General features: G+C 43.2%; 1 protein-coding gene across 2 annotated transcripts; it reads right to left on the bottom strand.

The window, feature by feature from the left end:
• Positions 1-633: 633 nt before the first annotated feature.
• Positions 634-7,453, bottom strand: LOC122111156 (HLA class II histocompatibility antigen, DR alpha chain). Of its 2 annotated transcripts, none has more exons than XM_042683894.1 (5): positions 7,312-7,453; positions 3,322-3,567; positions 2,578-2,859; positions 2,165-2,337; positions 634-1,006 (listed from the first exon to the last, which is right to left on the bottom strand). In XM_042683894.1, the coding sequence occupies exons 1-4, from the start codon at positions 7,388-7,390 to the stop codon at positions 2,186-2,188; spliced, it is 759 nt and encodes a 252-aa protein (XP_042539828.1). In that variant the 5' UTR covers positions 7,391-7,453; the 3' UTR covers positions 634-1,006; positions 2,165-2,185. The 2 variants fall into 2 exon arrangements, with proteins under 2 accessions (XP_042539828.1, XP_042539827.1); XM_042683893.1 differs by having other exon boundaries at positions 634-1,012; positions 2,175-2,337; positions 7,312-7,452.
• Positions 7,454-11,547: the final 4,094 nt, after the last annotated feature.

The following is an 11,547-nucleotide window of genomic DNA, read 5'->3' on the forward strand; positions in this document are numbered from 1 at the left end:
AGTAAATAGGGGGGAAAAGTAAAGTCCATTAAACAACCTTTCTTACATGGAAGAACATAAATTTAGACAGATTTTTTTTTCTATACTTCTGTACATTTTACTGTGTTCTCAATTGCATACCTTGCTTATTTTAGAATAAAAGTTATACAAATGTGCCTAAATTGCATCCTCAATATTCTCAAGATGCTTGAAATGAGAACAAACCCTAATAAACCTGGGTATTTCTGGTTAATTTCACATCTTTTAGATACATTCAGCAGCCAGATATTTCAGGATGGAAGGAATATATATATATATATATATAATATACACATATTATATATATGGGATATTTTGGTTGGTTGTAGGGCTTGAACTCAAGGCCTGGGCACTGCCCCTAAACTCTTTTGCTCAGACTAGTACCTACCACTTTGAGCCATAGCTCCATTTCCAGTTTTTAAGTGACTAATTGGAGATAAGAGTCTCATGAGGACTTCTCTGGCTAGGCTGGCTTCAAACCACCATCCTCAGATCTCAGCCTCCTGAACAGCTAGGATTACAGGCATGAGCCGCTGGCACCCAACTGACCATGTATGTTTTTCAGAACCCTTCCACCCTTCCCCACCCCAATCCCACTAAGAACTGAATCAGACATGAAAAAAACACCACAAAAAAAGTTTATTGCAGGTAGACAAATCATAATTCAAAGAAATGCATGCAAGTTTTCTCCATGTAATGCTCAACATGTTCCATAGTGGAGACAGACATTATGGAATTGATCAGAGAGGAATGACATGGCAATGATAAAAGAGGAAATGGAGGGAGAGCAGACGAGGGAAGCCGTGGTGGACAAGCACCCAGTTCTCTGTCAGGCTAGGATGAGACTGGGGAAGACATCTCTACTCTTGATGTTTAGGGGTTAGAAAATGCTGAAGGTACCTATTTTCAGTGATGCGAACAGCTGGACATTTATCAGCTTTGGAAAGCTTTGAAAGCAGAAATTTCTTCACTGAACCTCTAAGATAGGTTTTACCTGTAATGAGACACATAAAGTTAGTTACTAAGAAGCTTAAGATGAATATTCTGAGCTCTTTCTTTCAGATATTCCCCAATCCTCCTAATCATTTGACTTTGGAAATGTCAAATGTAACATTACCAACGTGAATTGTAAACCCTACTTTTCAAGTTTGTATGACCTTTATCTCTCTCTCTTTCCCTGTCCCCCTCTCTCTCTTATTCTCTCTCCCTCCTTCCCTCCCTCTCCCTCCTTTTCTCCTTCTCTCTCTTTTGTGCCAATACTAGTTTGAACTCAGGATCTTATGCTCTTCCTTAGCTTTTACCCCCAAGGCTGGTGTTTTATCACATGAGCCACATCTCCACTTTCAGCATTTTTTACTTGTTAATTGAAGATTTAAGTTTCTCAGAGTTGTCTGCCCCAGCTGTCTTCAAACCTTGATCTTCAAGATCTCAACCTCCTAAATAGCTAGGGTTGTGGACATAAGCCACCAGTGCCTGCCTTAAGCTTTTCTTTTAAAAGATCTTCTAAGGCCGGGCACTGGTGGCTCATGCCTGTAATTCTCGATACTCAGGAGGCTGAGATCTGAGAATTGTGGTTCAAAGCCAGTTCAGGCAGGAAAGTCCGAAAGACTCTTATCTCCAATAAACCACCAGAAAACTGGAAGTGGTGCTGTAGCTCAAGTGGTAGAGTGCTAGCCTTGAGCTGAAGAGCTAAGGGACAGTGCCCAGGCCCAGAGTTCAAGACATATAGCCTATCAAAAACAAAAAAAAACTTCTAAGATCAGAAATAGCCCTTGACTGTTAAGGGATTTCCATTTCATGCCAGGAACTCACCCTAACTCTAAAGATGTCAGGCTCTGGAAATGCTTTGAAGTTGATGGGCTGCCTTAGAAAACACAATTCAATAAGTGCCTAAACCTTGAGGTTCCCTGCCTAAATAATCAGGATGCAGTATTCTAACATCCACTGGTCTTGAGACTGAAGGTTGGTTTGGAATTACATCTATGGGAAGTGATGACAGAGCCCAAGGCTATGGGAAACCAGATGATACCATTGCCTGATTTCTTCTAGCAAAAAGAAATCAAGAAGTCCAATTTTTCTTTCCCTGTGTAGTGTCACATGTGTTTCCCTCCTTCAGACACCACCATACTGTCTTCTTCTGGCCATACCAAACCCACCTCCATAGGTCTCACAGAGGTCCTCGGCGTTGTTTATTGCCTTTGTGTACACCCTTGATGATAAAAATGGTTCCAACAACAATGCCCACCAGACCCACAATCAGGCCCAGGGCGCACACGGCATTCTCTGTGGTTTCTGAGAGGGGAGCTGGCTGGTCCAACTCTGGAGGGAAAGAAAAGAATAGGTAGTAGTAAAAGGAGGGAGGGCCCATTTGAACACTAGTGATCAATAAATGAAAGAAGAGAAAAATAGAATTCGGTGTCGAGGCAATTGTAGATCTAAGCGGGGAGGAGTGTGAAATTACAGCAGAGCTTATGAAACACTAAATTCTGAGGGCCTAGTCACAAGCATCAAGGGAGGAAAACCTTAGAATAGGCAGGGAATTGAAGGGTGTTTGCATACCCCAGTGCTTGAGAAGAGGTTCATCCAGCCCCCAGTGCTCCACTTTGCAGTCATAAACATCTTCCGTGGAGGGCAGGAAGGGTAAGTAGTAGAATTTGCGGAAAAGGTTGTCGTCCCTGGGGAAGAAGACTGTCTCTGACACCCCCATGGTAACTGGTTTGCTGTTTTTCAGCCAGGTGACGTTGACCACTGGAGGAGAGAACTTGTCGACGAAACAGATGAGGACGTTGGGCTCCCCTGCTTCTGCAGGGCTGCTGGACAGCACGGTCACCTCTGGAGCCACTGGAGGACACATGACAGACATTAGCTTCCTATCTTTAGGCTTGCTTCTCAGTCTCGACCTTCTACACTGACTTGCGGTACAAACATATCTGAAGCAGCAGTTGGAATTAGGCCCTGAGAAGTGTATGCCCCATTCGCCAATGCCTATCTCTGATCTTCTAGAGCCAAGCTTGAAGTATATAAAATATCCAAGAACCTAATTTTTAATCCATCTCCCCACCACCACCACCACCACACATACATACCCTATAGACTCAGAGCAGTGAGTGCTCATGTATGGCAGAGATATTAAGGAAGGATAACTATTAGAAAATTCTTGGGCTTGTCCCATGAGAATATAGGGTTTTCTGAGGCATGGGTAGGCCTCAGAGCGAGAGTCATGATAATATGGCAGACATTGCTGAAGTATCTATTTTAAAGCTATGGATGCCCACATCCGGGAGTGCAGTCGAGAGGCAGTACCATTGGCATCTGGAGTGTAGTTGGAGCGCTTCATCATGATGTCCAGATTGGCTTTGTCCACAGCTATGTTGTCCAAGGCACCCTGAGCTTCAAAGCTGGCAAACTGTCCGAATTCTTTAAGCCTCCAAACCGTCTCTTTCTTTGCTATATCCACGTGAAAAATCTCATCACCATCAAAGTCAAACATGAATTCTCCTCTTTGGTCAGGAAGCAGATAGAACTCCGCCTGGATGATCTTATGTTCCTCTGAAAAGACAGGAAAGGGAGTTGAGGAGGGAATCAAGAGGAGACAAGAACACATATGCCATATGGGTAGGAGATGATGGAGAGGGAATGGGCCAAGTGGAATCAAGGAAGAGGGAGAGTTGGGATGAGTGGCAGATAACGGGCATCCTTACTGAGTAAAGCTGGAAGGTTGAAAACAACAACAACAATAAAACACAGCAGGGATTGGTTAGAGAGGGTAAATGGAAGGAGAGATCAGAGCTGTAGAATCAATAATATTGAAATTCATTCAGTTTCTTACCTAGATTATTTCTAGCTATTTATGTGTAGCTTTTCCAATTCTGCTGCTATGGTTCATTTCTACTGCAGGTTTTAAATAAGTAATTTCTTACTACATCCAAAGCCCTCTAAGCAAGCACTGATCACATTGTATTTAAAGACAAGACTTAGGGGAAATACAACGGGGTGGGGCGGTGGGGGGGGGGGGGAGGGTGATCTGAGGAGCCCGTGAAATTGAGATTAAGACCTTGTAGTGTTGTAGAGTGCTGGCTTTCATGGGTCCCAAGCCCTACCGTGAATACTACCTCTGTGTAAAAGATTGGCTCTAGATTGGCTTCAGCAACTTGATACCTATCTTAATGCTACTTGGATTGAGACTCTCGTTGAAGGTTCTATTCTCTCATGATTCACACTGAGTCTAACCAAATACAGGAAAAATCAACTTGAAAATAGTCAACTTGATTAACCATGTATGGCTGATAGACAGGTGGTTTCTCCACTTATGTCTTCAGAGGAAAAAGTGAGTGATTTAAAAGTCTGATTGTAGGGGAGGGGGGAGGCTGGGAAGGGATGTGAAGGGTAAACAAAGGAGGAGGCTGCAATGCTTGGTAAGAAATGTATGCATTATCCTGCCCATGTAATTGTAACCCCTCTGTACAGTATGTTCTCAAATAAAATAAAATAAAATTAAAAAAAAGTCTGATTGTATATTCATATACCTAGGGACTAATTTAGCATTTGCCTCTATACACAGATTTTCTTTTTTTTTGGGGGGGGGGGGGAGGGTGTCCAGTCGTGGGGCCTGAACTCTGGGCCTGGGCGCTGTCCCTCAGCTCAAGGCTCAAGGCTAGCGCTCTACCACTTGAGCCACATACCACTTCTGGCTTTTTTCTTTTTTGCTTATGTGGTGCAGAGGAATTGAACCCAGGGCCTCATGCATGCAAGGCAAGCGCTCTACCACTGAGCCAACTTCCCAGCCCTATACACAGATTTTCTAACTGCCTTTTCCCAACCCAAGGAAAGAGCTTGTGTCTTTCCTGGGCAGTAAAAATGTATACTTCATATTATGGATCTGAGATCTGGGTTATTTTCATTCTACCTGCAAATATCTGAAGGGATACCTCTGCGTGAACAAAAATACTCTCATTCACTCTTTCTATCTATGAGAGCACTGAAATTTAGTTTATATATAGTCTAGGTATAAGATATATATATATATACATATATATATAGTGCCCAGATAGAGGTTTCTAATTTTCAATTTTACTAATGTTCCAGAAAGAAAAATTAAAGCCCACAAATAACATTTGTTAATGCCTATCCATAATATTTCCCCACCCTCTGTAACTTTGGCTCAAACCAAGCCAAAAGTATTGCTACCCATCTTAGTTTTGTCCAAGTAAACTAAATTTGGCTATATTCTAAACTAATTTAGTGTATATATGTATTATACATTATATAGTAATATGTATGCTAAATTATATATACTAATTATATTCTAAACTAATTTAATATACATATACAATAGCATAAATGTTTGCTCTGGAGATGACAGAGAATGATAGCAGAAGCTCCATTTATTTGTTGTCCTATTCTTTTGGAAATATTTCTAAATAGCCATAGATCTTACAAGAGCTACTGTAGAATGAGGCAGGAGTAGCTAGCACTGTTCCAAATACTATTAAATTAAATGTCTGCCCTTCTCCTTCCCTTGTTGCTTTTGGATGACTTTTCTTTCTAGTGATCTTTAATACATTCATTGCTTATGTTCAAAATATGCTGACTGGCTGGGTGCTGGTGGCTCAAGCCTGTACTCCTAGTTACTCAGGAGGCTGAGATCAGATGGTTACAGTTCAAAGCCAAACCACATGAAAACTGGAAGTACAGCTGTGGCTCAAAGTAGCAGAGCATTAGCCTTGAGCAAAAGAGCTCAAGGACAGCACCCAGGCCCTGAGTTCAAACTCTTTTTTTTGGGGGGGGGGAGGTCCGGTCGTGGGGCCTGAACTCTGGGCCTGGGCGCTGTCCCTCAGCTCTTCAGTTCAAAGCAAGCACTCTACCCTTGAGTCACAGTACCACTTCCAGATTTTTTTTTCTGCTTATGTGGTGCTGAGGAATCGAACCCAGGGCCTCATGCATGCAAGGCAAGCGTTCTACCATTAAGCCACCTTCCCAGCCCCCAAACTCTTTTTTTTGGGAGGGGAGGTCAGTTGTGGGGCTTGAACTCTGGGCCTGAGCACTGTCCCTCAGCTCTTCAGTTCAAGGCCAGTGCTCTACCACTTAAGCTACAGCGCCACTTCCCGTTTTCTGAGTATTTATTGGAGATAAGAGTTTCACGGACTTTCCTGCCCAGGCTGGCTTTGAACCGTGATCCTCAGATCTCAGTCTCCTGAGTAGCTAGGATTACAGGCCTGAGCCAGCAGTGCCCAGACTGTTCAAACTCTTTAACTGACGAGGAGGAGGGTGGGGGAGGGAGGGAGGGAGGGAGGGAAAGAGGAGGAGGAGGAGAAAGAAGAAGAAGAAGAAGGAGGAGGAGGAGGAGGAGAAGGAGGAGGAGGAGGAGGAGGAGGAGAAGAAAATAAAAGTGAGAGAAGGGGTGGGTTAGGAGCAATGGGTGGCAATGTTATCAGACACTGTATTCATATACTGTTTTGTAGAATGGAAACTTTTTTGTACAACCACTTAAAGATAATAAAAAAAATTAAAAACTTGGGAGAAAGGGGGGCAGGGGTGAAAACCTAAAAGAAAATGCAAAAAAGAAGCACTATTCAAAAAGAAATATATTCATTACCTGACTTATATAACTGTAATCCCTCTGTGCATCACTTTTACAATACAGATTAAAAAAAATTAATGCCATGATTCAGCTAAGATAAGTGCTAAGAACTTTTCATACTTTTTTTTTTTCATTTAATTCTAAAATTTATGGTGAGGTTTCTAAGTTTTGGCGGGGTGGGGGGAGAAGAGCCAGTCCTGGAGCTTGATCTCAGGGCCTGAGCACTGTCCTTGAGCTTCTCTTGCTCAAGGCTAGCACTCTACCACTTGAGCCATAGCTCTGCTTCTGGCTTTTTTTTTTTTTTGGTAGTTTATTGTAGATAAGAGCCTCAGGGACTTTCCTGCCCAAGCTGGCTTCAAATCTTGATCTTCAGAACTCAGCCTCCTAAGTAGCTAAGATTACAGGCATGAGCCACTAGTGCCAACCTGAGATTTCTAATTTTTAATTTTACTAATGTTCCAGAAAGAAAAATTAAAGCCCACAAATAAAATCTGTTAATGCCTATCCGTAGTATTTCCCCCACCCTCTGTAACTTTGGCTTATACCAAGTCAAAAGTATCACTACCCAGTTTAGTTTTGTGCAAATAAACTAAATTTGACTTACTTCAATTTTTAATAGTTTCCTATTTAAGCCAAAGATTGTCCTGCAAATGTCCACAGTTCATTTCTCAAGAGCTTCGTCTACTGTCCCTAGTTTTTCTCTCAGGACTTACCTTTGATAGCCCATGACTCCTGAGGGCTCATCAGGATAGCCATGAAGAAAATTTCTAACAGGACTCCATTTAAGGCCATTTCTTCCTGGGTGTTGTGATGGGGACCCGCAGAGCTCTCAAGAGAGACAGACTAGAAAAGAATAAAGATAAGAGAATTAAAGTTCAAATCAGTGGAGCAGTAGCCAATCAGAAAATTCTTTTGAGATGACACAGCTGTTGCTAGGGAAAGGGCCCTCCTAAAGGGTGCCAGATAGGGAATATGTAGCTCAGCATTTAATACCAGACTCTTCATTTATTTGTTATTTCAAGAAGCAAATTTCCTTAAGAATTATTTTATCCATTTATTCCAGAAGTCTCTTAAGTGAGCAGAATAAAATTTTAAGTTTTTGAGAATATTATTCAATTTACTCTCTCGTGAATCCAATTACTCTCTCTCCCAATCCAAATTCTAGAAAGGAATATACTTAGGAGTAGTTGAAGCACATTAATGAGAAAAGAACTGGGGTTGGAGGCATGGTTCAGTTGGTAGAACACTTAGCCAGTGAGTAAAAGTGTCAGGTACTGAGTTCAAGTCCCTGTTTCAGACCAAAAGTTAGCTGGGGAGAGGGGCGAAAGACTATGGGGAAAGGGGGAGAGAGGGAGGAGGGAAGGAAGGATTGATGGAAGTACCATACCTAAAGTGGGTGCTAACACCAATCATGCCTCTGGGATATGATAGCATGAAGCTTTGTGTGTTTTGTTTTGATTTCTGTTTTTAGGAGCAATGAACCAAGTTAAACTGTCCGACTATGGAGAATGCTTGAATTTGGGCAGTACAGACAGCAGCTTCACTTAAGAATCTCCTGGGTTGGGCTGGGAAGGTGGCTCAGTGGTAGAGTGCTTGCCTTGCATGCCTGAGGCCCTGGGTTCAATTCCTCAGCACCACCACATAAGCAAAAAGAAAAAAGCCAGAAGTGGTGCTGTGGCTCAAGTGGTAGAGCGCTAGCCTTGAGCTGAAGAGCTGAGGGACAGCGCCCAAGCCCAGAGTTCAGGCCCCACGACCGGACCCAAAAATAAATAAATAAACAAGAATCTCCTGGGCGAGTTGGGAATGTGGCTTAGTGGTAGAGTGCTTGCCTAGCATGCATGAAGCCCTGCGTTCAATTCCTCAGTACCACATAAACACAAAAGGCTGGAAGTGGTGCTGGCTCAAGTGGTAGAGTGCTAGCCTTGAGGAGAAAAGAAGCTCAGGGACAGTGCATAACGCTGGGTAGAGACGGAAAGCTTTGCCTTAGAACACAGAGCTGAACTTATAAACAACCAAATGTAATGGAGGCACCTTCTCTGTGTGCCACACACTGGGGACACTCTTTTATAAGAGTCTGACTGGAGGGAGTGCCTCATTTGGCCACTTAGGTCAGTACCATAGACCGGGCACACTAAAGGTAAAGAATCCACAGGTAAACTTTACTACACCTTCTCTCATGTAAAGAGATTATGAAAGCTCTTCTGCCATACAGCTACTAGAGTTCTGAACCAAAGAAGATATTTTGATCTTCTCTCCATGGGGAATACTAAAAGATGAGAGTTTCTGAAGCTTCTGTGTTAGAACACAAAGTGTGAGAGAAAAGAAAAATTCAAACTACACGTGGACAGGACGGTAATCTCAGTGCTTCCAACAAAAAGTGACCTGTGGCTGGGATGTAGCTTAATGACAGAGTGCTTGCCTAGTATGCGTGAAGCCCTGGGTTCCATTCCCTTGTACCACATACACAGAAAAGGCCAGACATGGCCCTGTGCCTCAAGTGATAGAGTGCTAGCCTTGAGCAAAAGGAGCTCAGGAATAGTGCCCAGGCCCTGAGTTCAAGCCCCAGGACTGGCAAAAAAAACAAAATGTGAGCTGTCAGTGTTGCAAGTCTTGCGATAGTGTGTCTATCATTCAGCATCAGTTGTAACCCATCTGCTTAGGGTAGATTTCCACACTGCTGCACCATTATTCTGCTATGCAACTCCCCTCCCAGATCAGGAGGGCAAACATCCTAAACATTACTGATTTTCTCATCACATCCAAGGGCTTGCAACATCCTCACATGCTCTGAATTATTAATTCTGAGATCACTAAGAGGAGACCACAGCACAACTCTGTCCTATATATACATTCCTATCAGGAATGTATTTCTTGGAAGCAGGGTATAGGCTAGAAGAAGATCTATGATGTAGCCTCATCTCATCTTCAGAGGCAAAAGCACTAGTACTATTTTTCTGTGTACCATCATGCCTTAAAAGCTGCTTAACATACACACAGTTGCTTCAACAACTGAGCCTTCAATCCAAAGTGCTGCTCAGTAACCTATGACATGCCTTAGACCTCCACCACGGATTGGCTCTGCTAAGGAGATGACTAAAACTGAGACACTTTCAAAAAGACTTTCAGTTCTCCTTGTCTGAAATTGGCAAGAAGTTGTTCCTATTTGGCCAGCACTCACGGTTTCCTGGTCTCTCAAGCTCTAGCTTCTGGTGTGTGGTAGGGGATTTCCAAGGGCACCTGAATGGCGTCATCATCTTGATGTCATGAAGACTTGAGGCAAGCACTCTACCACTGAGCCATCGTCCCAGCCCCAATTTTCTGGTGGTTAATTGAAAATAAGAATCTAATGGAGGGCTGGGAAGGTGGCTCAGTGGTAGAGCGCTTGCCTTGCATGCATGAGGCCCTGGGTTCGATTCCTCAGCACCACCTAAGCAGAAAAAGCTAGAAATGGGCACTGTGGCTCAAGTGGTAGAGCACTCGCCTTGAGCTGAAGAGCTGAGGGACAGCGTCCAGGCCCAGAGTTCAGGCCCCATGACCGACAAAAAAGAAAGAAAGAAAGAGAGAAAGAGAGAGAGAAAGGGAGAGAGAAAGAAAGAAAGAAAGAAAGAAAGGAAGAAAGAAAGGAAGAAAGAAAGAAAGAAAGAGGCTAGAAAGGTGGCTCAGTGGTAGAGCGCTTGCCTTGCATGCATGAGGCCCTGGGTTCGATTCCTCAGCACCATATAAGCAAAAAGAAAAAAGCCAGAAGTGGCGCTGTGGCTCAAGTGGTAGAGCTCTAGCCTTGAGCTGAAGAACTGAGGGACAGTGCCCAGGCCCAGAGTTCAGGCCCCACGACTGGACTCAAAAAAAGAAAGAAAGAAAGAGAGAGAGAGAGAGAGAGAGAGAGGAAGGGAGGGAAGGAAAGAAAGGAAGGAAGGAAAGAAAGGAAGAAAGAAACTAATGGACTTATTTGCTTAGGCTGGCTTTGAACCACAATCACCAGATCTCAGCCTCCAGAGTAGCTACAATTACAGGCGTGAGCCACCAATGTCTAGCCTGGGGTTTCTTTTAAACAACAACTTCACTGCCAGGCTGTTTTGTCTGTGGAGGTTCTGGTGCATAGGGCAATAGGAGAGGAATGGAATGGGATCCATTCTCAAGAGACTGATCCTGGAGAAGAGGCCTGATCTAGGAGGTAAGACAGTGGCCTCACCCAGAGTACTGTTTTGGGGTGCATGTCTCAAAACTACTTGTCACTCTCTCCCGCTGCAGGCAGAAGACAGACCAAGAGCACTGAGGAACAACTACACTAGGATATGAAGAGGGCTGATTTTTCTTTCTCTTCCTTGCAGGACTTATACATGTGTAATTCCCATTGCCAGGAAATCTCTAAAAATAAATCATCTTTCTGGTGAGTTGACTTGAAAACTTTTAAAATCACTTTCTACCAAGTCTCTAAGAGTAGAAGCAGATAACCTCTGTGTGAATTTCCACAGGTTCATAGCAAAGACGCTAACATCTCTTGGTTTGATATTGTTTTCTAAATAAGAAAATTCCCTTATTCTCACATTTCATCTCCTTTCTTGTTTCACTCTCTCATCTTTCCAAGCCGCTTCACTCCCAATAGTGGCATGTAATACCTAAGAATACCTAAGAATAATGGGAGCAGTGAACATAACGTGCTGTCCTATGTTAAAACAAAAGAAATGGACCCCAGAAATGAATCGGTTTGTCCAAAGTAAAGCTTGGATACATTTATAGCAAAAGTTAGAATTTAAATCCCAGGCATTCGAAGTTCCTTTTGTCATCTGGTGCCTGAGACAGAAACAAGGAGGGAAGCAGAAAGGGAGAGGGAGAGAGAGAGGCAGGAGACAGAGAGGAGAGAGAGATCCTAGAATTTGGAGGAAATCAATCTTGTCAAGAGAGTAAGTCTTTGAAGGTCAGGACTGTGAGCGTGTCTCTGGTGCCCTCTG

The sequence above is a fragment of the Dipodomys spectabilis genome, unplaced genomic scaffold (genome assembly GCF_019054845.1).
Source record: "Dipodomys spectabilis isolate Male_0828 unplaced genomic scaffold, ASM1905484v1 ptg000085l, whole genome shotgun sequence".
In the NCBI taxonomy this organism is placed as follows: domain Eukaryota; kingdom Metazoa; phylum Chordata; class Mammalia; order Rodentia; family Heteromyidae; genus Dipodomys; species Dipodomys spectabilis.